The sequence below is a fragment of the Cherax quadricarinatus genome, chromosome 30 (assembly GCF_038502225.1).
Source record: "Cherax quadricarinatus isolate ZL_2023a chromosome 30, ASM3850222v1, whole genome shotgun sequence".
In the NCBI taxonomy this organism is placed as follows: Eukaryota; Metazoa; Arthropoda; class Malacostraca; order Decapoda; family Parastacidae; genus Cherax; species Cherax quadricarinatus.
In genome coordinates this window covers 368,131-393,004 of record NC_091321.1, presented here as the reverse complement: position 1 = coordinate 393,004, position 24,874 = coordinate 368,131, and the positions used below count along the sequence as shown (strand labels likewise).

The window sequence follows — 24,874 nt, the reverse complement described above, 5'->3', positions numbered from 1 at the left end:
AGAGCACTTCGTCAGCATCTAGGCACCTCCATGAAAGGTATAATCAGGGTCTATACATAATTTTAAGAATAAGTATAATAGAGCTCATAAAGTTAATTAAGTAAGTTTATTCAGGTATACACAAATACAGTTACATAGATTATCATACATAGCAGCATATGTGTAGGGAACCTTGGATAACCCAAAAAAGTCAAAGTGACTTATTTCCATTGGGATCCTTAGGATAGAGTGAACTCAGTAAAGACCAGTTAAAGACGAGCCAGAGATGAAACAACCTCTTTAAACACAAATAGGTGAAAACTGAGTACAAATATTTAAGTACTGAATATAAATGGGCAAGTACCGAGTAAAAATAGGCGAGTATCTATAACCCCCAGAAGGGTTTAAAGAGCGAGCGGTGTGACGTCAGACGTCAGGCTGGTGGTGGAGGTGGTGTTCCCCACCAGTCACCACCAAAACCCCCACAAACAAACGCTCATACTCGCTTTTATCTCCCCTTTGTCCTCCACCCCGCACATTTTATCTGTGTCTCCCATGCGTAGAGATACTGGGGGAGGGCGGGGGTCATGGCTGGCTGTGTGATATAGGTTTTACATGACAGAGTACTGTGCTGGTATCATATACGTGAGTGGCTGTGGGGTAGAGCTCTTAGTGCCATAGAGCTAGTGTTGACTTTGCTACTGATAATATTCATGTGTCAGCGGGTCCTGTGGTGCGTCATGGGTGTATTAACACTGTGCATAGCATGATAAAGCCACCCCTAGAGACAGGCTTGGTGTATCAGGTACAGAATGGGTGATATTGGGATGGGTCAACTCGGGCAGTGTTGGAGGGAGGAGACACCCCAAGACACTGCAGGGCAGCTTCTCTACGTGTCCTAGTCCGGTATACAGGGGCAGGATGTGGGCATGGTGGGTGCTGGTGGCTGTGCCCCTGTGGGTGCCTGCAGCCACCATGGACTTCTCATCAGAAAGGTCCTGCAATCGGTCTCGGCGGGTCCTGACAGGGTCCTGGGGCATCATCACTGATGGTCCTGAAAAATACCCTGAAGCCTCACATTGTCAATGGCTTATAAGAGGTTAGTAATTCACAAATGTTTCTTTAGTTCTTATGGATAAGTTTCTGTATATTTCTATTGATTTTGCAGTGAAGGTGGAAGCCATGTACTGATAAGTTCAGTATGTAAAAGCAATTTTTTAACACTTGTATTATATTGCTTATAGTTTTGTAAACATTAGTAACTTTATATTATATACATCAGTACAATTATCATACCTAATAATGTGTAAATTACCTAAAATGTTGCTATATAACTTTATTTGTGTGTGTGTGTGTGTGTGTGTGTTAGGTTAGGTTAGGTTAGGTTAGGTAAGATTTGTCAAAAAAACGACAAGTGATACGTCTTAAATTAGGATATCCCTACACTTCAAAAAAATTATTCCACATATTACACAGTACAATACAGAATTTATCTTGAAATAAAATTATTATTATTATTATAAATCTGCATGCATATCACATGGGTTGGTATTCATCATATCTTTTACTTTATTGTCTCTAAATGGGTTTGTATCATTGACATTGTTTATCACAGTTTTGTGATTACACAATATATGCATTATATACACATATGACTTAATTTTGAATTTGAAAATCTACAATGCTGTGAGTGTAACAACTTGGAAAAAATGAAATTGTAGGGAGCTCAAATTTGTGGATTTGCACTTGCCAGAGTTACCAATCCACAGGAATCATAATTCACTTATTATACCTTGCATTCTAAAGCCAGTACAAACTGAAAATTCATATGTACTATATATTTACGAATGGAACGTGGACGAAACGGAGTCGTAGAAAGTCAAACTTTATTTTTTGTTGACTGGTGCTTGCCAGACACAAACATCCAATAGGACCTTGACAGTTCAAAACAGCTTGCATAGAGTGTGTTCATCCTGTTTTAAATAGCCATAACACTGAGTTTGCTTAGAACTTTTATTATGCATCATTTATCAGTTACCCCTAATTACCTGTCTAATTCAAGCTTTTATAAACTTTATAAGGTCATATACGATTAATGATTAGAGGTTACTTAAGATTTTACCAAGGTCATGTTTGCAGCCTGCTTGAACTAGCATACTGTAATATTCATCATATTCATTTTGGTTCTTCAGTAAATAAATAATCTTTATTTCTACAAGTACATGTACAAGGTATACAGGCCTAGCTGACATCTGTGAGATACTACTATATAGAAAACTCCTTGTTATGCAGAGCATTTTGGGCAGATTAGGTCAATTTTGTCCCAGGATGTGACCCACACCAGTCAACTATCACCCAGGTACCTATTTTACTGATAGGTGAACATGGACAGCAGGTGTCCTAAGGAATCGTAATAATGTTTCCATCCGTACTGGGGCTTGGCCCCCAGACCTCAGTGTGTGAGCTGAGTGTGCTAGCAATGAATTAATGATAAAAATTATTTTGTAATGGTATACTCTACCCTGTAAGCTATACCACAGTTTGGTTTTACATCCCATGGAATACAGTATCATAAAACTGGAGAGCAGAAACCATATTAATGAATAGGTATCCTTAACCTTCTGTGCCCAATTCTCCTTTTTGTGTAAAAAAAAAAAAATATTAAATTGTATCTCATAAGAATTACCCCAGTAGCTTAGTGCTAGATCTTCCTAACATGTATTTAATTTGTTTCAGCTTCTTCACCTGAGCAATACATAACACTCAATGTTACAATCATAGAAACTGAATGCTCCTATGACCACTTGTATGTGTATGATGGAGAGACATACAATGCACCTATGCTTGGAGTGTTTTCAGGAAAGACCAAACCCCCTCAGGTCACTGCAAGTTCAGGTGCCATGCTGATTCTTTTATATTCTGACACTAACTATGCTCTGGATGGATTTGTGGCTGAATACTCTATTACCGGTAAGGTTTCTTATATTAAAGAATGTCTTGTAATTACAGTACATTATAAACATCTTAATTGTATTTGATACATTTTATACCAGTTCATTGAAAATTCCATCCTTGTGAATGACAAGGAAATGTATGATATTTACCTGTACTTTGACATGAAAATATTGAAAGACATTTTTTCTCACCATTACACTATCTACACTATAAATTAATTTTTACTATTCATAATAAAGAATTTCTTTGAATAAACCAGAGTGTGCTTTCATTGTAGCTTAAGAGTTTATTGGGTATCCCCAAAGATACAATAAATACATTACATTTGTGTCAAGTATTTATTGTAAACCAATATTTTAAATTAAATTCTGAGTTGCTTAATTTCTAATGGATATAAATGTTTTTGGTGTTGAGCAACTTTTTGTTAATTTCTGTTATTTACTAAAACTTAGCATTCATAGCACTTTGCACTTCATTGGCGTGTAGTCTTGATTTTTATTCATGTTGGTACCCCACAGATTGCCCTCTCAACTGTTCGTCGCATGGACTCTGTGAAAATTACAAATGCATCTGTGATGAACTGTACACTGGTGATGGCTGTCAGCGTCAGCACTGTCCAGAAAATTGTGGAATGGCGCACAACCGTGGACACTGTTATAAACCTTTGCCAACCCTTTGGGAGATTAAACCTGCACCGTATTGTCTCTGTAATGAGGGATATTTTGGTGATGGTTGCTCTCTAAGTGCATATGACTCAGAAGGAGGTACATGGCATTGGCTTTGGCGAGGAGGACCGCCACTAAATGACAGAACAAGTCATGCTAGTGTATACTTGCCTCATTTAGATCGCTTGTATGTTTATGGAGGGTATAACCTAAATAATATTTTGGGGGATCTGCTCATCTATGACTTTGGCACAAGTGTTTGGGTCAATGTAAGTGACCCAGCCAGCCAGAGTCATCTCAGCAGACGTCTGAACTCCCAACGCACTGCACGACTAAAAGGAATAACGGAGTATCAGGTGATGAACAGTTCTCTACTAAGAAACTTAACTTTCTCGGTCAACAGCAACAACACTGTTAGTGTCAAACGCAAGAGCCTTGCTGGGGAGGCTCCAAGAACTCGTCGCATGATCAGACCCAGTGAAGAGATAAGTTCCATCCCAGCTAACCATAACACCCGGGCAGTAAATCCAGGTCCCAGATATGGCCATGTTATGGAGAAATATGACCAACATTTTGTTCTCTTTGGTGGAAGGCTAATTTCAGGTAATGATAAATAAAAGTGGACTTTGGTGGGGTCCTGTGTTGTTTTGTGTGACAGAGGGTAAATAGATGAAAGATAGAAATCTTATTGAGCGAAGGAAGTCTATAGTAGCTTTATCATGGGTGTGTAGTTCATTTCATGATTTCTTCACTACTTGGTATGCAGAGAGAGAGAGAGAGAGAGAGAGAGTAGATTGAAAAATAACAAACATTTCTAGGGTATTCATGGGGCTTTGCAAAAAAAAAAAAAAAAAAAAAAAAATTGATAAAATTGTGAATGTAAAAGGAGCTAAGTGAATGTAGTGCAGGTATGAAATACATAATATTAAAGGTAGGTATTAACATGCATTTAGAATTTTCTAGAGAGAAAGTGAGAGAGGGAAAGTGAGAAGAGATAGATTATGAGTGTGTGTGCATGTACATGTGTACGAGCTTGCCTATATGTGGTTGCAGGGGCTGATTCTCAGATCCTGGCCTTTTCTCTTAACTTACCAATTTTAAGATTCATTCCCTCTTAGCCATGTGGGCCCTATCATACCTGTTCTTAAAACTATGTATGGAGCTTGTCTCCACCACTTCCTTACCAAGATCATTCAATTTTCTGACCACTCAGAGACTGGAGAAATACTGCCTAACATCCCTTTGGTTCATCTGTGCTTTTAACTTCAAACTGCGCTCCTGAGTTCCCATTTCTTGCCTCTCAAACAGCATATCTCTAACTTACCAATTCCCCTGAGTATTTTGTATGCTGTTATCATGCTTCCCATGGTTCTTCTGTCCTCAAAATGTCATTAAGGCCAATTCTGATAGTTTCTCATACCTCTTAGCTCAGAACAAATCTTGTTGCATACTTCTGCACTTTTTCCAGTTTCTTAACATTTTTTTTTTTTCAAGTGAAGCTTCCATACTAGTGCTGCATACTCCACTATGGAATATGCAGCATACTCTACTATGGAGTAAAAGGAAAGGAAATGGCAGGTCTTTACTTTTCATAATTATTGCTTTTATAGGCCCCTCAAGGGAGGTTCCTTGATGCTGGTGAGGGGCTCTTGATCCAGGGAATTGGATCTGCACTCCAGTTCTCTGAATTGAGCCTGAATGCCTCCCATCGCCCCCCTCATGCGCTGTATAATCCTACGGGTTTAGTGCTCCCCCATGATTATAATAATTATTATAGTGCTTTTATAGGCCAAAGCAAATTAGTACATTTATGAGATCCTTGCCCAAACTTGAAGTGAAATGAAGGTTTTTATAGTTTAAATTCTAAAGTCACAGTAAACCTTATGTAATAGCCATTACATTTACTTATATTATTATTGCTTTTACATTTGCAGGAGAAGTAAGTAATGAACTCTGGCTTTACAACACAACTTTGGATGAATGGCAACTTATAGAAGGCAAAGAACAAAGTGGCAGTGAGGAGAACCAAGCTAAACATGACAACACTCCCCATGGCTTGATGTATGCAACTCTGACTCTTGTTGATAATGATTGGCTCTACCTGTTTGGTGGAAGTCTTCAACATGGAGAGTTTTCAAACTGCATGTACAGAATAAATCTGGGAGGAAACAAAACTTGGGAGAAGGTAAGGGGGTTAATATTTGTTTGTTCCTATTTCTAGCTCAAGATTAAGTCTTATTCTCTATCCTAGAAAATGTTTTATATTTTTGTAATGTTAAATTTGTTTATGTAGGATTGTTTAGTGTCTATACTGTATTAACAGTTAAAATTCAGCACAGGATGCAGCAACAAAATTAATAAATAAATGTAAAAGAAGGAAATTGAAAGTGAACATAGGTAAGAGTAAGGTGATTCAGGTATCAAACAAGTTAGGTAAGGAAAGATTGGATATCAGATTAAAGGGATTATGAAGAAGTCCTTCCAAATTGCAAATATCACAAACCCCTCTAGAGTGTAGGCATTGTACTTTTCCACCTCCAGGATTCAGGTCTGGCTAACCGGTTTCCCTGAATCTGTGCGCAAAATAATACCTTGCTCACACTCCAGCAGCTCATCAGGTCCCAGAAACCATTTGTCTCCATTCACTCCTATCTAATGCACTCACACATGCCTGCTGTATATCCAAGCCCCTTGCACACAAAACCTCCATTACCCTCTACCTTCATCCTTTCCCAGGACAACCCCTGCCTTCCCTTCACCACAGATTTATACTCGTGCCAAGTTATCCTATTTTGCTCCATCCTCTCTAAATGACCATACCACTTGAACAATCCCTCATCAGCCCTCTGGATAATACTTTTAGTAACTCTACTCCACCTCCTAATCTCCAAACTATGAATTCTTTTAATAATATTTACACCTCACATTGCCCTCAGACATGACATCTCCACTGCCTCCTGTCTCCTCCTCACTGCAACATGCACTACCCTTGCTTCACATTCATATAAGAGTATTGGTTCTACTATACACTCGTTTCCTTCTTTGCCTCCATGGATAATGTTCTTTGTCTCCACAGATACTTCAGTGCACCACCCACCTTTTCTCCTTCATCAATTTACCTTATTTTTCATATACCCATCTGCCAACATGCCCACCCCCAAATATCAGAGCACTTTCACTTCCTCCATACTCCCTCCAATATGATATCCAATCTTTCATTACCTAACTTGTTTGTTACCCCCTCATTGCCTTACTCTTATTTATGTTCACTTTCAACTTCCTTTTACACATTATTTCTGTTGATTATTTTTCATGAAACCAGCTAGATCCCACCGAGGCAGGGTGACCTAAAAAGAAAAAGGAAAGTTTCTCTTTTTAACTTTAGTAATGTATGCAAGAGAAGAGGTTACTAACCCCTTACTCCTGACATGTTAGTCGCCTCTCACAACACACATGGTTTACAGAGGAAGAATTCTGTTCCACTTTTCTATGGAGAAAAGAGGAAATAAACAAGAACAAGAACTAGTAAGAAAATAGAAGAAAACCCCAGAGGGGTGTGTATATATGTGCTTGTACACGCATGTGTAGTGTGACCTAAGTGTAAGTAGAAGTAGCAAGACATACCTGAAATCTTGGATGTTCATATATTTATTTGTTTGTTTGTTTTTACATTTGTATACAGAGAGAATTTTTTTCCAGGTTACAGTGCGAGGAGGTAATCAGTTGGAAGTTCGTGTCGTTGGTCATTCAATGGTTTTTCATGCTTCATCTAGATCTTTGCTTGTATATGGTGGAATTAGAGTGGATATAGCAAGGTAGGCCACATAATTACTGTTGTAGTATTTTTTGTTGATATTTTATATCTCTTTCTTTCAACACACCGGCCATATCCCACCGAGGTGGGGTGGCCCAAAAGGAAAAACGAAAGTTTCTCCTTTTACGTTTAGTAATATATACAGGAGAAGGTGTTACTAGCCCCTTGCTCCCGGCATTTTAGTCGCCTCTTACAACACGCATGGCTTACGGAGGAAGAATTCTGTTCCACTTCCCCATGGAAGTAAGAGGAAATAAACAAGAACAAGAACTAGTAAGAAAATAGAAGAAAACCCAGTGGGGTGTGTATATATATGCTTGTACATGTATGTGTAGTGTGACCTAAGTGTAAGTAGAAGTAGCAAGAGGTACCTGAAACCTTGCATGTTTGAGACAGAAAAATGGACACCAGCAATCCTACCATCATGTAAAACAATTACAGGCTTTCGTTTTACACTCACTTGGCAGGACGGTAGTACCTCCCTGGGCGGTTGCTGTCTACCAACCTACTACCTAGGATATTTTATATCTATATATATATTTTTAAACTGTTTGTTTACTTGTATGCGTACAAAAAATTTTTAGCCTGTTTCTTTTTAACCTTTAGATTCACACGTATAGATACAGTGGAACCTCAAAAATCGAACTTAATCCGTTCCAGGAGCTAGTTCTAAATTCGAAAAGTCTGAAATTCGAAGCAATATTTCCCATAAGAAATAATGGAAATACAATTAATCCGTTCCAGAAACCCAAAAATATTCACACAAAAAATACATTTTATAGAGATTAATTACAGTTTTACATACAACAAATACTATAGTTTTTAATTATGTATAGTAATACATATAAAATAACATTTTTACTTACCTTTATTGAAGATTGGCGATGGCATCTGGAAGTTAGGGAAGAGGAGAGAGGGAGTTGGGGTTAGTGTTTGGAAGGAGAATCCCCCTCCATGAGGACTTCAGGTAAAGCCCTCTCTGGGGTTACTTCTCTTCTCTGTCTTTTAATGCTACTAGGACCAGCTTGAGAGTCACTGGACCCCTGTCTCACAAAATAACTGTCCACAGTCCTCTGTTTCTGGCACCTCTTTAACATTTCCCTAAAATGGGACATGGTTCTGTCATTGAACTTGTTGCAAAGATGGCTTGTTTCAGCTTGCTCAGGGTGGTACTTCTGCACAAACATTTGGACATTATTCCACTTGGCACAAATCTCCTTAATCTTTGAAGAAGGCACCTCATCCACTCACTATATTAACACCTTTCGCAACATCAGCTTCCTTGATTTGTTCCTTCTTTGACAGGATAGAACCGATGGTCGACTTGTTTTTCCCATACATCCTGGCAAGCTCAACAAGTCTCACACCACTCTCATACTTCTGTATTATTTCCTTCTTCACATCTATGGTGTTTCTCACTTTCTTTACCACAGGGGTACCACTAGCAAGTTTCTTTGGGCCCTTGGTAGCTTATTTCACAGTCCCACAAGGATTAAACACAACGAAATAATCGTAAAATGCGTGAATGAGAGTGCAGGTTAGTGTTCACTCAAGCATAAACAAAGCTAGACTGCTCACGGCGCCTGCGCGGGGATGCAGACAGAGCGGGCAGGCAGACAGGTCCCGTACCCGGCGGTCCGAAAATAGGGGCGCGTTCGATAATAGGGACACTGTCCGAAAAAATGGTCCTATTTTCAAAACGTTCGATATGTGATACGTTCGATTTTTGAGGTTCCACTGTATTTGTGTTTTGTAAATTTGGCATAGTATGTATTCTACTTTTATTATAATCACTTTACAGTAGTGAAAATTTCTATTAGTGGCCTTTCAGACTTTTGTCTTTAATTGTAGCCCATATTTTTGTTACCGAATTGCTTCTGTAGATGTAAACATTGAATCCATCAGATCCTTCACTTTCTCCAATATTTTATAAGTGATTATCTTAAATAGTAGTGTTTAACTTCCTTTGGCACTTTTACCCATTGAGCTAACTAGCAAAAATGCAATTACCTCCTCCCATTTATAAATACTGCACTAATAATAATAATAATAATAATAATAATAATAATATTAATAATAATATTAATAGCAGTAATAATAATGTAAGCTTTATTAAAGAGTGCTGCCATTAGTTAGTCTCTGTGAAAGACAAAATTACCCCTTGGGTCATTTCCTAAGTTAAACACCACTGATCTAAGGCACAGTATTAGGGTGAATATTGTTAGATGTTTACATACGTAGTTTTGACCCTGAGGGGTATATACTTTCAGGTTCTCCAAACTTTCTGATCGTCTCTTGGTTTTTGATATTGACCAGCACTACTGGTCACAGATTCATTATCCCCGACCTCACAATACCCAACCGCTGCACATTCCTTTGGAACGTGCATTTCACTCTGCTGTTATTGCTGGTAAGTGAAACCCAAAATTAGAGAGTTTTCATTGATGGTGCTGTACATTTAGTCAAATACAGTATAACTGTTATAGCTGTCTGGTCACTAATATCTGCTCTGCATTGAAGAAATTTGCAAAAAAAAAATTAATTATTGTAATAATAAGGATAACTGGCAAATTTATTGGACACTTATTTAAACACTATAAAAATGAACTGTTGTGTGGTGAAATTTGTACAGAAATTTCTAAGGTGTGTAAACATAGAAGTTGTATGAAATACATGCTAATAAAGAGGGAGTGTTGTGTATACACAAAACACTAGGTATGACATACTAAACCAGAGTGCAATAAATAATTCTGTGATTACCCCATTTGTAACAACAGGAACAGAACTAAGCTTGTGGTGACCTGCCTTCAGTATTTAGTCTGTTGGAAAATTTCTTAAGCTTCCACTGGCTATGGCAGTGAGGTGGGCAGTGAACTCAGAGTTACTAACTTACCATTTACGTTGTTTATTTTTTGTTACTTATATATGAGATTGCTTACTCGTTTTTACTTATTGGTGTTTTTCCAGAATAATTTTAAATCAGAGGTTATGTATATGGGTGGTAGCTGTTTTAATAGATATGTTCAATAAAAAATCATTAACTGTTATTTGATGATCTAATCAGGTTTTTCCTTTGAAGTACTCTATTAAATAACGCATTTAAAAATGATGTACAGTACGTTATTAATTTTTTTGATGAACAAATAATTTAGATTTTTGTCAAATTGAAAAATACTACATAATGCTACAGTATTCATTGCTGAAGCATCATATTTAAGAGTAACATATAAATTAAAATGTCTATACATTCTTGCAAAACAATTGAAATGTGAGCAACTTTGTTTTAAGGATGTAAAGCCAGGTCACAATTAGTGCAAATAATGAATCCTGTAGAGTGGTCGCATTATTCAAATTTACACTGTTCAGATTATGTGTAGTTTTTGTGCACAATTTGAATATTTTTTTGGGGGGGGGAACTAGCATAAATAATTTCACACTAAATGAAAATTTGCACTATTCAAACTCGAGAAATGGCTGTATTTCAGTAAAAGTTAATTTGTAAGTTAGCTCTTTGTTTCTGAATAAACAATGTTTTCTGTAAGTTAACTCTCTTAATTTCTGAATGAACGGCTGTTTCCTTCATGCTTGGGTTACTAATTAGCTCACTGATGGGAGATACTGAGTAGATTTAAATGGGAAAGTATAAGAGTAGTTGAACATAACAGGTGGAGTTCCTCAGGGCTTGGCTCTCAGCTCAGATATTAATAATTGAGAATGGAGGCTAATATCTAAAGTTGCAAAGTTTGAAAACACTTTGAGATTAGGGAAATATGCATCATATATGATAGACTAGATATTTCAAGAAACTTGGACTGGCTTGCATGGTAGTCAGAGACATGAATGATATGTTTAACTTTGAACAAATGCAAAGCATTTTTGGTATAACATTGCTGAATATGATTTTAGAATTCATTAAAACCTATTTGCTGAGACAAAAAAAAGATCATAGTTTATTTATTAGCTGTGAACAGTGAAGCCAACAGAATGCTAGGTTTCACAGCTAGAAATTTCAGGTAGAAAACACCCAGAGCATCATTAACATTATATGCTAGTGATGGGACAATATCAAAATCATTTAGGGTACTGATACTCAATTTTAGGCTGATAAAGATACCATCAAAATTAACCAATACCCACCGATGGTGATAATTTGGCACACCCCTTCTTTATATCCCACTTCTTAGACTCCAATTTACTGTTTAATTTTGGTTTTTGCATTACATAAAATATTAAAAACTAGAGAGAGTTCAGAAAGTGACAACAAAACTCATGTTTTCAATAAAAAATAAATTGTGCAACCAAGACTTTGAGGAGACCTCATTTAGGGTATTAAATGCATTAAATGTACAGTGGACCCCCGGTTATCGGTCATAATCCGTTCCTGAAGGTCAGCCAATAACCGAAATGGCCAATAACTGAATTAATAAAAAATAATTAATTCGTTCCAAACAAAAATATTCACAAAAAAAAAAATTTTTACAGTTATGTAAGTATTACATACCTTTATTGAAGGCTAATGCTGGCTTCTGGAAGTTAGGGAGGAGGAAAGAGGGAGGAGTTAGTGTTTGGAAGGGGAATCCCACTCCATGAAGACTTCAGGTAGCAATTCCTTCTCTGGGGTTACTTCTCTTCTATGTCTTTTAATGCCACTAGGACCAGCTTGAGAGTCACTGGACCCCTGTCTCACAAAATAACTGTCCAGAGTGCTCTGTTTCTGGCATCTCTTTAAGATTTCCCTGAAGTAGACAGGGTTTTGTCACTAAACATGTTGCAGATATGGCTTGTTTCAGCTTTGTCAGGGTGGTGTTTCTCTACAAAAGCTTGCACCCTGGTCCACATTGCACACACCTCTTTAATCTCTGAAGAAGGCACCTCCTTCACTCCCTTTTTTTCCTTAATCCACAATAATAATAACTTTTCCATCTCTTCCATTATCGGTGTCGTTTGTTTAGTTAGAAAAGTTACTCCTTTTGCAACATTAGCATCTTTGATTTGCTCTTTCTTTGCCAGGATGGATGTAATTGTTGATTTATTCTTGCTGTACATCCTGGCAAGTTCCACCACTTTTATACCAATCTCAAACTTTTCTATCACTTCATGCTTAAATTCCATGGTATTTCTCACTTTCTTTACCACAGGAACTTTACTAGGAACTTTCTTTGGAGCCATGGTTACTTATTTCACAGTTGCACTGCAAGAAAAACCACTAAAAACAATAGTAAACAAGCAAAATGTTTGGATGTATAAGCAGAAGCTTCCTCAGCCACCAAGAGACAAAGCCAAACTGAAGCGCAAGCTGCCCCACCTGGCGGATGGACGCGTCTAAAACGGCCGATAACTGAGCGTATGGCCGATAACCGAGTGCCAAAAACCCCACCGATAACCGAGTTGGCCAATAACCAAACCAGCCAATAACCCAGCGCCAAAAACCCCACTGATAACCGAGTTGGTCGATAACCAAACCGGCCGATAACCGGGGGTCCTCTGTATTTTGCATATGCTCAAGAAGGAAGACATGCATGAAGTGCAGATTGATAAAATAACATTAAACCAACTAAATCCCAAGGCAAGAACTTTAAGATAAATGTTTGTAAAGGCTTTCTTGTAAACAGTTATAGAACACTGGAATTGACTTTCCTCCGAAGATATACGAGCTTAAACAGTTCAGTCATTTAAGGACCATTTGCATAAGCATTTGCTAATAATATGCAGTACATGGGCTGACTAGGTGAAATACTCTGGCTGAATAGATAGTGCTGTGGCTGTAATGTACAGGAACTATTTATTATATTACGTATTATTACAGCCTCTCCTCACTTAACGATGGAGTTCCGTTCCTAAGATCATGTCGGTAAATGAATTCGTTGCTAAGTGAGGAGCATAACATTTCTGGTATATTTTTAAATGTTTATACAGTAGTGTACTGTATATTGTATGAAATAGAATAGAGGAAATCAGCTCTAATATACATTATTAAGGCATACATACTAGTCAGAGAGCCCATCGTAAGTCCGAGTCATCAGTAAACGATGACTCTGTAAGTGAGGAGAGGCTGCAATTAAAATATAGGATTTAAGTAGCTGTATTGATATCGAGAGCATCCAATATATATTAGCATGGCTGCCAAGTCTCTGTGGCCTTGTTTGTTAACATTTATAATGTAATTTTGATATTTTGATAGCAGTAATAGGGGATATAAAATTATTCTGAAGATCAGAGAAGGTTGCTTGAGTATATTGGTGACTGTAATTTTATGAGATTTTAGGTTTTTTTTAATAAGGAGTGTGTAAGTTTTTTCAGGAAAAGAGTAACTATAATTTTCTTTAGCTGTTTTTCAGAGTTGTAGCAGTTTTGATAGAATACTCATATACCAGTAGGGTTCTCTGATGCTTAAAGTATGGTGCTGAATTCAGTTAAGATTTTGATATGGTAGAGTAAAAGATATATACATACATGTATATTTACGATTTTTGTATTGCGGGTATAAACTTTTTAGGCTGAAAATATATTTTATTATTTTTACAAGTTTAGTTTATCTTTATATATATATTAAAGATGCCAGAAAATGTTCTTGTTATTTTGTCAGTGTTTAGTAACTAGCTGGATTAGCATTATTTATAAATTTTGTATTGGTTAGGATGTGTGGGAGGAGATTAAAAGTGTAGCAGATACTTTTTTTTTTGAGTCAGTACTGCTTGAGGCATCCTAGGGATTGGTCATGGCTCACCACACTCTGGTTTGAACATCTTTATCTCAGCCTGGGATGGAGTTAAGATGATAAGTGTGAGCCCTGGAGATATGTAAAGGGCAGGTGAACATCTGGTAAAAAAGATGAGTGTGTTACTGATGCTGCAAGGCAGGGTAAAGGGATGTATAAAGTAAATATGGATGCTTTCAGTATTGTGGTGTGGCAGTATCATATTTAAACATGGGTGTAATGTACCAGGGGTAGGAAATATTGATGTAAATAATTTAGTATAGCTGGTTTAGGTATTTGTAACTGACCATGTTGTAATTTTTAATACAAGATAAAATAGAGGAAGTTACTAGTATACGTATATTGTAAACTTTATTGCTGGGATGACGCTAAAAAGCTGGAAACCTCATTAAAGCTTTGGAACTATTTCAGGACATCTGTGTGACCATACACTACCCAGGGCACAATATTTCATGGTAGATTAGTAATAGTAGTAGTGGTGGTGGTGGTAGTAGTAATTGTAATTTATATCTATTTCTATCTTTTCTATATATACAGTGGTACCTTGAGTTTCGGCCATAATTCGTTCCAGAAGGCTGTTCGTGTGCTGTTACCAAATGAATTTGTTACCATAAGGAATAATGTAAATTTGATTAGTCCGTTTCAGACCCCCCAAAAATACACTTAGAAAAATACTTACAATAATACACTTACATAATTGTTCAAGTTGGGAGTTGTATGAAACTCGGGGTACCACTGTGATGTCCATGCTAGTTTTGACATACGTACTTATATTTCAACGCCTGCCTTTCCCATCATTCCCTACACTTTTTTTCAGTGGCATTATGACAAGAAAGTGTTGAAGGTGGGGGAAAGAGCCTTCTGCTTTACTACCCTTGCATCACATAGTTATTCATGATATTGTGAGTTGTATTAATGTTGGTAGAATTACCGAGAATGTGTTAAGTAAAAGGACGCAAATGCAAGTAATGTGACATTTTATTGTGGCAATGTTTTGCTCTCCAGGAGCTTTATCAAGCCGTTAACTGCTTGACAAAGCTCCTGGAGAGCAAAATGTCGCCACAATAAAATGTCACATTAGTTGCACTTGTGTCCTTTTACTTAACATATTGTGAGTCACCTAGAAGTCTCTGGAATGCAGGTAGTTCTTCCAGTAGATATCTTCAAACAAACTTATTCATATAACTTACACTCACTGGTGTCTGTTCCATTCTCTTTATTATATTTGTCATTTGGTATGTATTTACCAAGTTTATTTCACGCTTAATGGCTCTCATCGCTGAGTAAGCATTTCTCAGTGTGTTTTGAAATTTAACAAAGTAGGAACTTGAGGATTTATGGTATTAATTAAATATATTAGACATGATGTGTTAAATAATATCAGGCAGTTTCAAAGGGTAACACATGCTTTCTTTTTACTACAGGTAATTATATGGTTATATTTGGTGGCTATATGCACAAACATAAAGAGGAGGAGACATGTTACGATAACAAGATCTACCTCTACCACCTGGGCTGCCATGTATGGATGTCACACCAACTAACACCAACAGGTCATGCTGGTGAGTGATGTGTGTGTTATCACAGTGACATTTATATGCCTTGTTCTGTGGTTTACAAAATTAGCTAGATCATTACACTTGCTGAAGGAGGAGTATGGAAGAAGTGAATGTTTTCAGATATTTGGAAGTTGATGTGTCAGCAGATGGATTTATGAAGGATGAGGTTAACCATAGAATTGATGAAGGAAAAAAGGTGAGTGGTGCATTGAGGTATATGTGGAGACAAAAAACATTATCTATGGAGGCAAAGAAGGGAATGTATGAAAGTATAGTGGTACCAACACTCTTATATGGGTGTGAAGCTTGGGTTGTAAATGCTGCGGCAAGGAGGCGGTTGGAGGTGGTGGAGATGTCCTGTCTAAGAGCAGTGTGTGGTGTAAATATTATGCAGAAAATTCGGAGTGTGGAAATTAGGAGAAGGTGTGGAGTTAATAAGAGGGCTGAAGAGGGGTTGTTGAGGTGGTTTGGTCATTTAGAGAGAATGGATCAAAGTAGAATGACATGGAGAGCATATAAATCTGTAGGGGAAGGAAGGTTGGAGGGAGGGGGTAAAGGAGGTTTTGTGGGTGAGGGGCTTGGACTTCCAGCGAGCATGCGTGAATGTGTTAGATAGGAGTGAATGGAGACGAGTGGTATTTGGGACCTGACAAACCTTTGGAGTGTGAGCAGGGTAATATTTAGTGAAGGGATTCAGGGAAACCGGTTATTTTTATATAGACGGGCTTGAGAACTGGAAATGGGAAGTACAATGCCTGCACTTCAAAGGAGGGGTTGGGATATTGGCAGTTTGGAGGGATATGTTGTATATCTTTATACGTATATGCTTCTAAACTGTTGTGTTCTGGGCACCTCTGCAAAAACAGTGATTATGTATGAGTGAGGTGAAAGTTTTGAATGATGATGAAAGTATTTTCTTTTTGGGGATTTTCTTTCTTTTTGGGTCACCCTGCCTCGGTGGGAGATGGCCGACTTGTTGGAAAAAAAAAAAATTAGACTTGCCACATGGATGGGGAACAACTAGAATCAGAGGAAGAGACTTGAAAGTAAACATTGTAAGAGACCTCTTTCCCAAATTGTACCTAAGCAAAATAACATCTTTGGATAATAAGCTAGGCAGATAAGCAAGGATGGGCTTCTTAAGAAAACTATAAACTTTTCCAGGTGTGTTAGTTCATCTACATGCAGCAAAGTAAGATTACCCCTTAACAGTTAAAATTAAATATCAGCCTTACCAGGAGCAAGGGGCTAGTAACCCCTTCTCTGTAAATTACTAAATTTGAAAAGAAAAACTTCCATTTTTCTTCTGGGTAAATTACTGAATTTCTTTTTAGGTCTCCCTGCCTCGGTGGGATATGGCCAGTTCATTAAAAGAAAAAACATACATGCATACATACATATAAATAAATGACTGGCTATAATATTTTAGTGTTTATTAATTTTAAAGAAAATCTTCCTTCAAAATGCAAATTATTTTCAGGCATATACCCTAAAATTCAAGGTGTTTATGGACATAGTGTATTTCTGCGTGGCGGTAATACGATGGTCATAGTCGGAGGCTTTCATGGCATTGTAAACAGTCATGTGTTGGCATATGTTTTACCATCTACTTTGGTGTCTCCTGAAGGCCGCGAATTTGATATGGATGAGGCATGCCGAAGACATAGCACCCAGGTACGTACACCTTGAAGTCCATTTGTCTATCATTATTTTTTTTTTGCTCTGTCCCTTCAAGTTAGGTGCCTTGATGCTAGTGAAGGGCTCTTAATATTATAGCATAATCTAAGTGTTCTTTTCCCCCCGTAACTTGTGATTCTTTCTGCTTCATGTGCATTTGTTTAATATTCATGTAAGCTATTTTATTGTGGAAATCATTATTGTTTTATTTAATCCTTCTAGATGTAAGTCAGCTTTAAGCTTGCCCAAAATGCTCTGCATAACTATGGGGCTTTCCATGTGTGAGATGTAATGTCATCCAATTTTGTACAAATGATGTATCATGTGGAAATAAATTGATAGATTGATACTTTTTTTTTTTTTTTTTTTTATCCTCCCATTTCCCAGGCACTGTATGACTTGTGTGAATTTAACCTTTTCCACTTACTCTAACAATAATAGCATTTACATCCAGTGTGATTTAACATGAATAAAGTAGGATCTTCCATATGCTTGTATGACCTTCCAGATGCTTGTATGATCTTCCAGATGCTTGTATGATCTTCCAGATGCTTGTATGATCTTCCAGATGCTTGTATGATCTTCCAGATGCTTGTATGATCTTCCAGATGCTTGTATGATCTTCCAGATGCTTGTATGATCTTCCAGATGCTTGTATGATCTTCCAGATGCTTGTATGATCTTCCAGATGCTTGTATGATCTTCCAGATGTTTGTATGATCTTCCAGATGCTTATATGATCTTCCAGATGCTTTTATGATCTTCCAGATGCTTGTATGATCTTCCAGATACTTGTATGATCTTCCAGATGCTTGTATGATTTTCCAGATGCTTGTATGATGTTCCAGATGATTTAATGATCTACCAGATGCTTATGTGATTGTATAGATATATGTATGATATACCTCCATAATAACCCCGTCTCCTGTATATATTACTAAATGTAAAAGGAGAAACTTTCGTTTTTCCTTTTGGGCTACCCCGCCTCGGTGGGATACGGCCGGTGTGTTGAAAGAAAGAAAGATACCTCCATAAGCATACATGATCTTTCTCTAGATGTTGGTATGATCTTCTTCCAGATGTGTTTGAGCTAAAGTCTTAAAACTATATTCAGTGTGCTAAACCTACTCATGTACAATGTGCCATCTACCATTATGAACATCGCTTTTGTATCATTCTCAAGCCACAGTCTTCAATATATTTATTAATTAGAAATATACCTCTGTAATTTTTTCCAGTGTAAGATTTAGGGATCATGTTGTCTTCTGAGGGCAAGTGGCTCAGAGTTCTGGCCTCCCTCCACTAGGAGCCAAAATCTACTGTACAAATGAGGTGACCTCCCACAAAGCAAATACAGTATTTGATATACAGTATAATAGCATATGAGTTAGCATATGAGAAGTTTTTACAAAGAAGTGATACAAGGAGGGAAGAGTATATGGAGAAAAAGAGAGAGGTTAAGAGAGTGGTGAAGTAATGTAAAAAGAGAGCAAATGAGAGAGTGGGTGAGATGTTATCAACAAATTTTGTTGAAAATAAGAAAAAGTTTTGGAGTGAGATTAACACGTTAAGGAAGCCTAGAGAACAAATGGATTTGTCAGTTAAAAATAGGAGAGGAGAGTTATTAAATGGAGAGTTAGAGGTATTGGGAAGATGTAGGGAATATTTTGAGGAATTGTTAAATGTTGATGAAGATAGGGAAGCTGTGATTTCGTGTATAGGGCAAGGAGGAATAACATCTTGTAGGAGTGAGGAAGAGCCAGTTGTGAGTGTGGGGGAAGTTCGTGAAGCAGTAGGTAAAATGAAAGGGGGTAAGGCAGCCGGGATTGATGGGATAAAGATAGAAATGTTAAAAGCAGGTGGGGATATAGTTTTGGAGTGGTGGGTGCAATTATTTAATAAATGTATGGAAGAGGGTAAGGTACCTAGGGATTGGCAGAGAGCATGCATAGTTCCTTTGTATAAAGGCAAAGGGGACAAAAGAGAGTGCAAAATTTATAGGGGGATAAGTCTGTGATGAATGTTGCAGCGAGGAGAAGACAGGAGGCAGTGGAGATGTCATGTCTGAGAGCAATGTGTGGTGTGAATATAATGGAGAGAATTCGTAGTTTGGAAGTTAGGAGGAGGTGCGGGATTACCAAAACTGTTGTCCAGAGGGCTGAGGAAGGGTTGTTGAGGTGGTTCGGACATGTGGAGAGAATGGAGCGAAACAGAATAACTTCAAGAGTGTATCAGTCTGTAGTGGAAGGAAGGCGGGGTAGGGGTCGGCCTAGGAAAGGTTGGAGGGAGGGGGTAAAGGAGGTTTTGTGTGCGAGGGGCTTGGACTTCCAGCAGGCATGCGTGAGCGTGTTTGATAGGAGTGAATGGAGATAATTGTTTTTTAATACTTGACGTGCTGTTGGAGTGTGAGCAAAGTAACATTTATGAAGGGGTTCAGGGAAACCGGCAGGCCGGACTTGAGTCCTGGAGATGGGAAGTACAGTGCCTGCACTCTGAAGGAGGGGTGTTAATGTTGCAGTTTAAAAACTGTTGTGTAAAGCACCCTTCTGGCAAGACAGTGATGGAGTGAATGATGGTGAAAGTTTTTCTTTTTCGGGCCACCCTGCCTTGGTGGGAATCGGCCAGTGTGATAAAAAAATAATAATAATAAGTCTGTTGAGTATACCTGGTAAAGTGTATGGTAGAGTTATTATTGAAAGAATTAAGAGTAAGATGGAGAATAGGATACCTGATGAACAAGGAGGCTTTAGGGAAGGTAGAGGGTGTGTGGACCAGGTGTTTACAGTGTAACATATAAGTGAACAGTATTTAGATAAGGCTAAAGAGGTCTTTGTGGCATTTATGGATTTGGAAAAGGCGTATGACAGGGTGGATAGAGGGGGCAATGTGGCAGATGTTGCAGGTGTATGGTGTAGGAGGTAGGTTACTGAAAGCGGTGAAGAATTTTTACGAGGATAGTGAGGCTCAAGTTAGAGTATGTAGGAAAGAGGGAAATTATTTCCCAGTAAAAGTAGGCCTTAGACAAGGATGTGTGATGTCACCGTGGTTGTTTAATATATTTATAGATGGGGTTGTAAGAGAAGTAAATGCGGGGGTCTTGGCAAGAGGTGTGGAGTTCAAAGATGAAGAATCACACATAAAGTGGGAGTTGTCACAGTTGCTCTTTGCTGATGACACTGTGCTCTTGGGAGATTCTGAAGAGAAGTTGCAGAGCTTGGTGGATGAATTTGGTAGGGTGTGCAAAAGAAGAAAATTAAAAGTGAATACAGGAAAGAGTAAGGTTATGAGGATAAAAAGATTAGGTGATGAAAGATTGGATATCAGATTGGAGGGAGAGAGTATGGAGGAGGTGAATGTATTCAGATATTTGGGAGTGGACGTGTCAGTGGATGGGTCTATGAAAGATGAGGTGAATCATAGAATTGATGAGGGGAAAAGGGTGAGTGGTGCACTTTGGAGTCTGTGGAGACAAAGAACTTTGTCCTTGGAGGCAAAGAGGGGAATGTATGAGAGTATAGTTTTACCAACGCTCTTATATGGGTGTGAAGCATGGGTGATGAATGTTGCAGTGAGGAGAAGGCTGGAGGCAGTGGAGATGTCATGTCTGAGGGCAATGTGTGGTGTGAATATAATGCAGAGAATTCGTAGTTTGGAAGTTAGGAGGAGGTGCAGGATTACCAAAACTGTTGTCCAGAGGGCTGAGGAAGGGTTGTTGAGGGGGTTCGGATATGTAGAGAGAATGGAGCGAAACAGAGTGACTTCAAGAGTGTATCAGTCTGTAGTGGAAGGAAGGCGGGGTAGGGGTCGGCCTAGGAAAGGTTGGAGGGAGGGGGTAAAGGAGGTTTTGTGTGCGAGGGGCTTGGACTTCCAGCAGGCATGCGTGAGCGTGTTTGATAGGAGTGAATGGAGATAATTGTTTTTTAATACTTGACGTGCTGTTGGAGTGTGAACAAAGTAACATTTATGAAGGGGTTCAGGGAAACCGGCAGGCCGGACTTGAGTCCTGGAGATGGGAAGTACAGTGCCTGCACTCTGAAGGAGGGGTGTTAATGTTGCAGTTCAAAAACTGTAAGTGTAAAGCACCCTTCTGGCAAGACAGTGATGGAGTGAATGATGGTGAAAGTTTTTCTTTTACGGGCCACCCTGCCTTGGTGGGAATCGGCCAGTGTGATAATAAAAAAAATAATAAAAAAAAAATATATTAGTTACTCACAAAATCGTAATAACATGATTGCAAACAAACCATGGACCGAGTGGGGTTTAAACCCATGGCAAGTGAGTGGTAAAACTCCAGGCCAGTGCATAAGTCACTGGACCAGCTGACTACCATAAGATTCATCCAACTGGGTGTATTTATACACCATAGGGAAGTTATTATGGGCCCCACTGTGGTCACAGTGGAGCCATGGGTTCAAACCCCACCCGTAATGTGCTTTGTTTCAATATAATAGTTAATGGCGCGAGCAAATTTGCTCAAAGCCAGGGAGACTTACCATTGTCTAGAATTTTTGTCAGTTCTCTTCTACAAAGTACTAGTTACCATGTATCATGTTTGAGTAGGAGATACTACAGCATTTCTTCATTGATTCTTTATATGTATAATGGCTGATACAGTGGACCCCAGTTAATGATATTTTTTCACTCCAGAAGTATGTTCAGGTGCCAGTACTGACCGAATTTGTTCCCATAAGGAATATTGTGAAGTAGATTAGTCCATTTCAGACCCCCAAACATACACGTACAAACGCACCTACATAAATGCACTTACATAATTGGTCGCATTCGGAGGTGATCGTTATGCGGGGGTCCACTGTAGTTTTGTAAATGGCTAATGTTTTTCAAAACTTAGTTATATTAGTTTGTTGCCTATATAATTCTTCCCAGTCACTACACTTCCTTTTAATATCATTTAATTTCTCTTGTTTTGTCATTTCATTGTTTTGAATCATTTTTATTAAGATAAGTTATTTTGGTTTATTCATAAGTGATTTCTGTTACAGGCATCATGCGTGTCCAACCTGGAATGTGGTTGGTGCCCATCTGATTTGAGCTGCTATGAGAGGTCACGTGGTGCTAACTGTACCAATAACCTACAAACATCACAGTGTCCTGGTGTATGTGCATCCCTACATTCATGCCAGTCATGTGCTATTCATGGTAGATATTCCCATGGTCGACCATGTGCCTGGTGCGTCCAGACAGCCAAGTGCCATGAACGAGATGAACCTAGTGGTGGGTTGGGCCGGTGTGGATCTCCCGATGATAATCCCTTGGGTCTGGAGGGATGGTGGGGTCCTCATGGTAATGACCTAGTTTCTCCTGAAGAGTGTCAGGAGTATGACATGAGACCTGGCATAACTGTCATACGCTATCGTCACCCAGTTGATCTTACTAAGCCTGATCATGTTACTATTGCAAATACCACAATTCAGGAGCTACGAGATACTCAAGAGTTTCGTGGGGCTCGAGAACTACATACAGGAGGGAGTACCTTGGCCCAATTTATTGGGTTTATTCATCCCCTGGGAGTAAAACCAGTCAAAGGAGACAAAAACCTAATGATGTTTGTCCAGGCTTCACATGTGAATGCCTCACTTTGGGTCTCTCTTGATGATACTGAAGAAAAATTAGAATTGGTTGCAAGCATTGATGCAAAAAAAGAAATGCGAGAAGCAGCACGGCGACCCAGAGAAGAGGCTATCTTTTTGGACTTGTCTCGTGGTTATCGATATCTTACAAAGCTGCAGGTTAGCCAGCCTGTCCAACCCTCTCCACAAAATGGAGTTGTGAGCATAGTGTGGAACGCTCACACTCACACCCGCCGTGTAATATCTCTTGAATATCTTGAGCCATATAGCTCTGGAGGCTCAGCATGTACTGCTCACACAACTTGTCTAGCCTGTCTCACAGATGCCAAGTGTGGTTGGTGTAGCCAGACATTCTCTTGTGTTGCCAGACATAATGAACATTCTACTTGTTCATTAACTTCAGCAGAGGGCACCAAAAATATCTATTTTCTCACCTTGGTACCTGAGCAGTGCATAACTTGTGAACAGTATATCTATTGCACTGACTGTGTAGGGTCTGGGAGCTGTGAATGGTTGCCAGATGAGGCACATTGCTCCAGGAAAGGAAGATTTCAAGGGGCAGTAATAGAGGTTGGTAAATGCCCTGCACCATGTCATAAGCGTAAGTCCTGCGCCACGTGTCTTGGGGACCCAGGACGTTGTGCTTGGTGTCAAGAATCAAGTGTAAGTTTTGATTATATTTATGGAAACAATGTTTTCATATTCTTTGCTATTAAATAGATTGGAACACCTGAGTTTGATATAAGACATTTTATATTAATTGAATAATAAACATTTTTTAAATTGCTTGCAGGAATGTTTCCTTTTCTCGGTGTATACATCAGTGTATCAGTATGGTTCTTGTCGTGTGTGGCTAGATGAAGACCACACTAATATGTCTTCTACTCTTCCTTCTACATTATCTAGCCCTCTTGAGAATGTAGAGCATGTAGGTACAACTTTGCCCTACCTCTCCACAGTCTCCTCCATTGAAGCCAGTACACCTATGTAAGTAGATACAGTATTACAGTTTTCTGCATGATCTCCCATCTTCAAGCACTCCCTATTTTTTGTTTTCTATCTGTTTATTAAACACTATTCAAACTTTTGACAGTGCTAGACCTTTAAGAAAGATAATGAAAGAGTAAAGTTAAGGGTTCACCCTTTTAAGGTCCAGACCCCTAATCTGAAAATTGCTCACAGGGTTCAGGAATTAAAAAAAAAAATATCTTATGAAATGATGAGACTTTTTCTGGGGGTAATGAGAGCAAAGTAGAAATTTGATGGACAACTTGCAGAATTACACTCTTGCAAAGTTAGCAGTCTCAGCGATATTTACATAGTAGCGATTTTGCCCAATGTGAGTAATATTTTAGGCCAATTCCAGTGTTCCAGTCAAGCAGACTCTTAGCTATTTCGCTAGTATGCCTTCCATTCTGTTGATCGAGTACAAAAGAATCGCCCATTTAACTATTTCAACTACCCAGTAAAGTTATTAGAAATCAGTAATTTGGCCAATTTCACACAAAACTAAAAAATTACCAATTTAAAAATAAGGTACAGAATAAACAATGTAAACAATCCTGGCACTAAAGCAACATTTCCTCTGTTCATTAGTTACATCCCCAGGCCTCTCCTGTATTACACTTGCTTTCCATTTTGAATTTTTATTAACACAAAAAATAAAAAGACCCTACTGTTATGTGGACTGCTGTATTATTGTAATAATTGCATAAATGTCAGTACATTTGTGAACACATATTAAGACCGACCAGCTCGACATGTATTGGATGAGTGACATAATTTATGTCCTATAGAATGTTGGCAGAAATCAAACATTTATACTACTTGAAGCTCAGTTTCAAGCTACTTCTAGTTCTGGAACAAATTGAAAGCATCTCTATTTCAATAGTATATCTTCCATTCTCTCATTTGATACC

At 38.4% G+C, this 24,874-nt stretch overlaps 1 protein-coding gene across 1 annotated transcript in view; it reads left to right on the top strand.

The window, feature by feature from the left end:
• Nucleotides 1–409: 409 nt before the first annotated feature.
• The window catches only part of Megf8 (multiple EGF like domains 8), a 62,635-nt gene continuing 38,170 nt past the window's right edge, over nucleotides 410–24,874 (top strand). Inside the window, exons 1-10 of the mRNA XM_070089822.1 lie at nucleotides 410–1,078; nucleotides 2,716–2,949; nucleotides 3,453–4,202; nucleotides 5,534–5,784; nucleotides 7,299–7,414; nucleotides 9,684–9,823; nucleotides 15,556–15,693; nucleotides 17,171–17,364; nucleotides 22,368–23,618; nucleotides 23,749–23,942. Coding sequence (XP_069945923.1) covers nucleotides 901–1,078; nucleotides 2,716–2,949; nucleotides 3,453–4,202; nucleotides 5,534–5,784; nucleotides 7,299–7,414; nucleotides 9,684–9,823; nucleotides 15,556–15,693; nucleotides 17,171–17,364; nucleotides 22,368–23,618; nucleotides 23,749–23,942 — 3,446 coding nt within the window. The 5' untranslated portion in view covers nucleotides 410–900. The remainder of the gene's footprint in view (nucleotides 1,079–2,715; nucleotides 2,950–3,452; nucleotides 4,203–5,533; nucleotides 5,785–7,298; nucleotides 7,415–9,683; nucleotides 9,824–15,555; nucleotides 15,694–17,170; nucleotides 17,365–22,367; nucleotides 23,619–23,748; nucleotides 23,943–24,874) is intronic.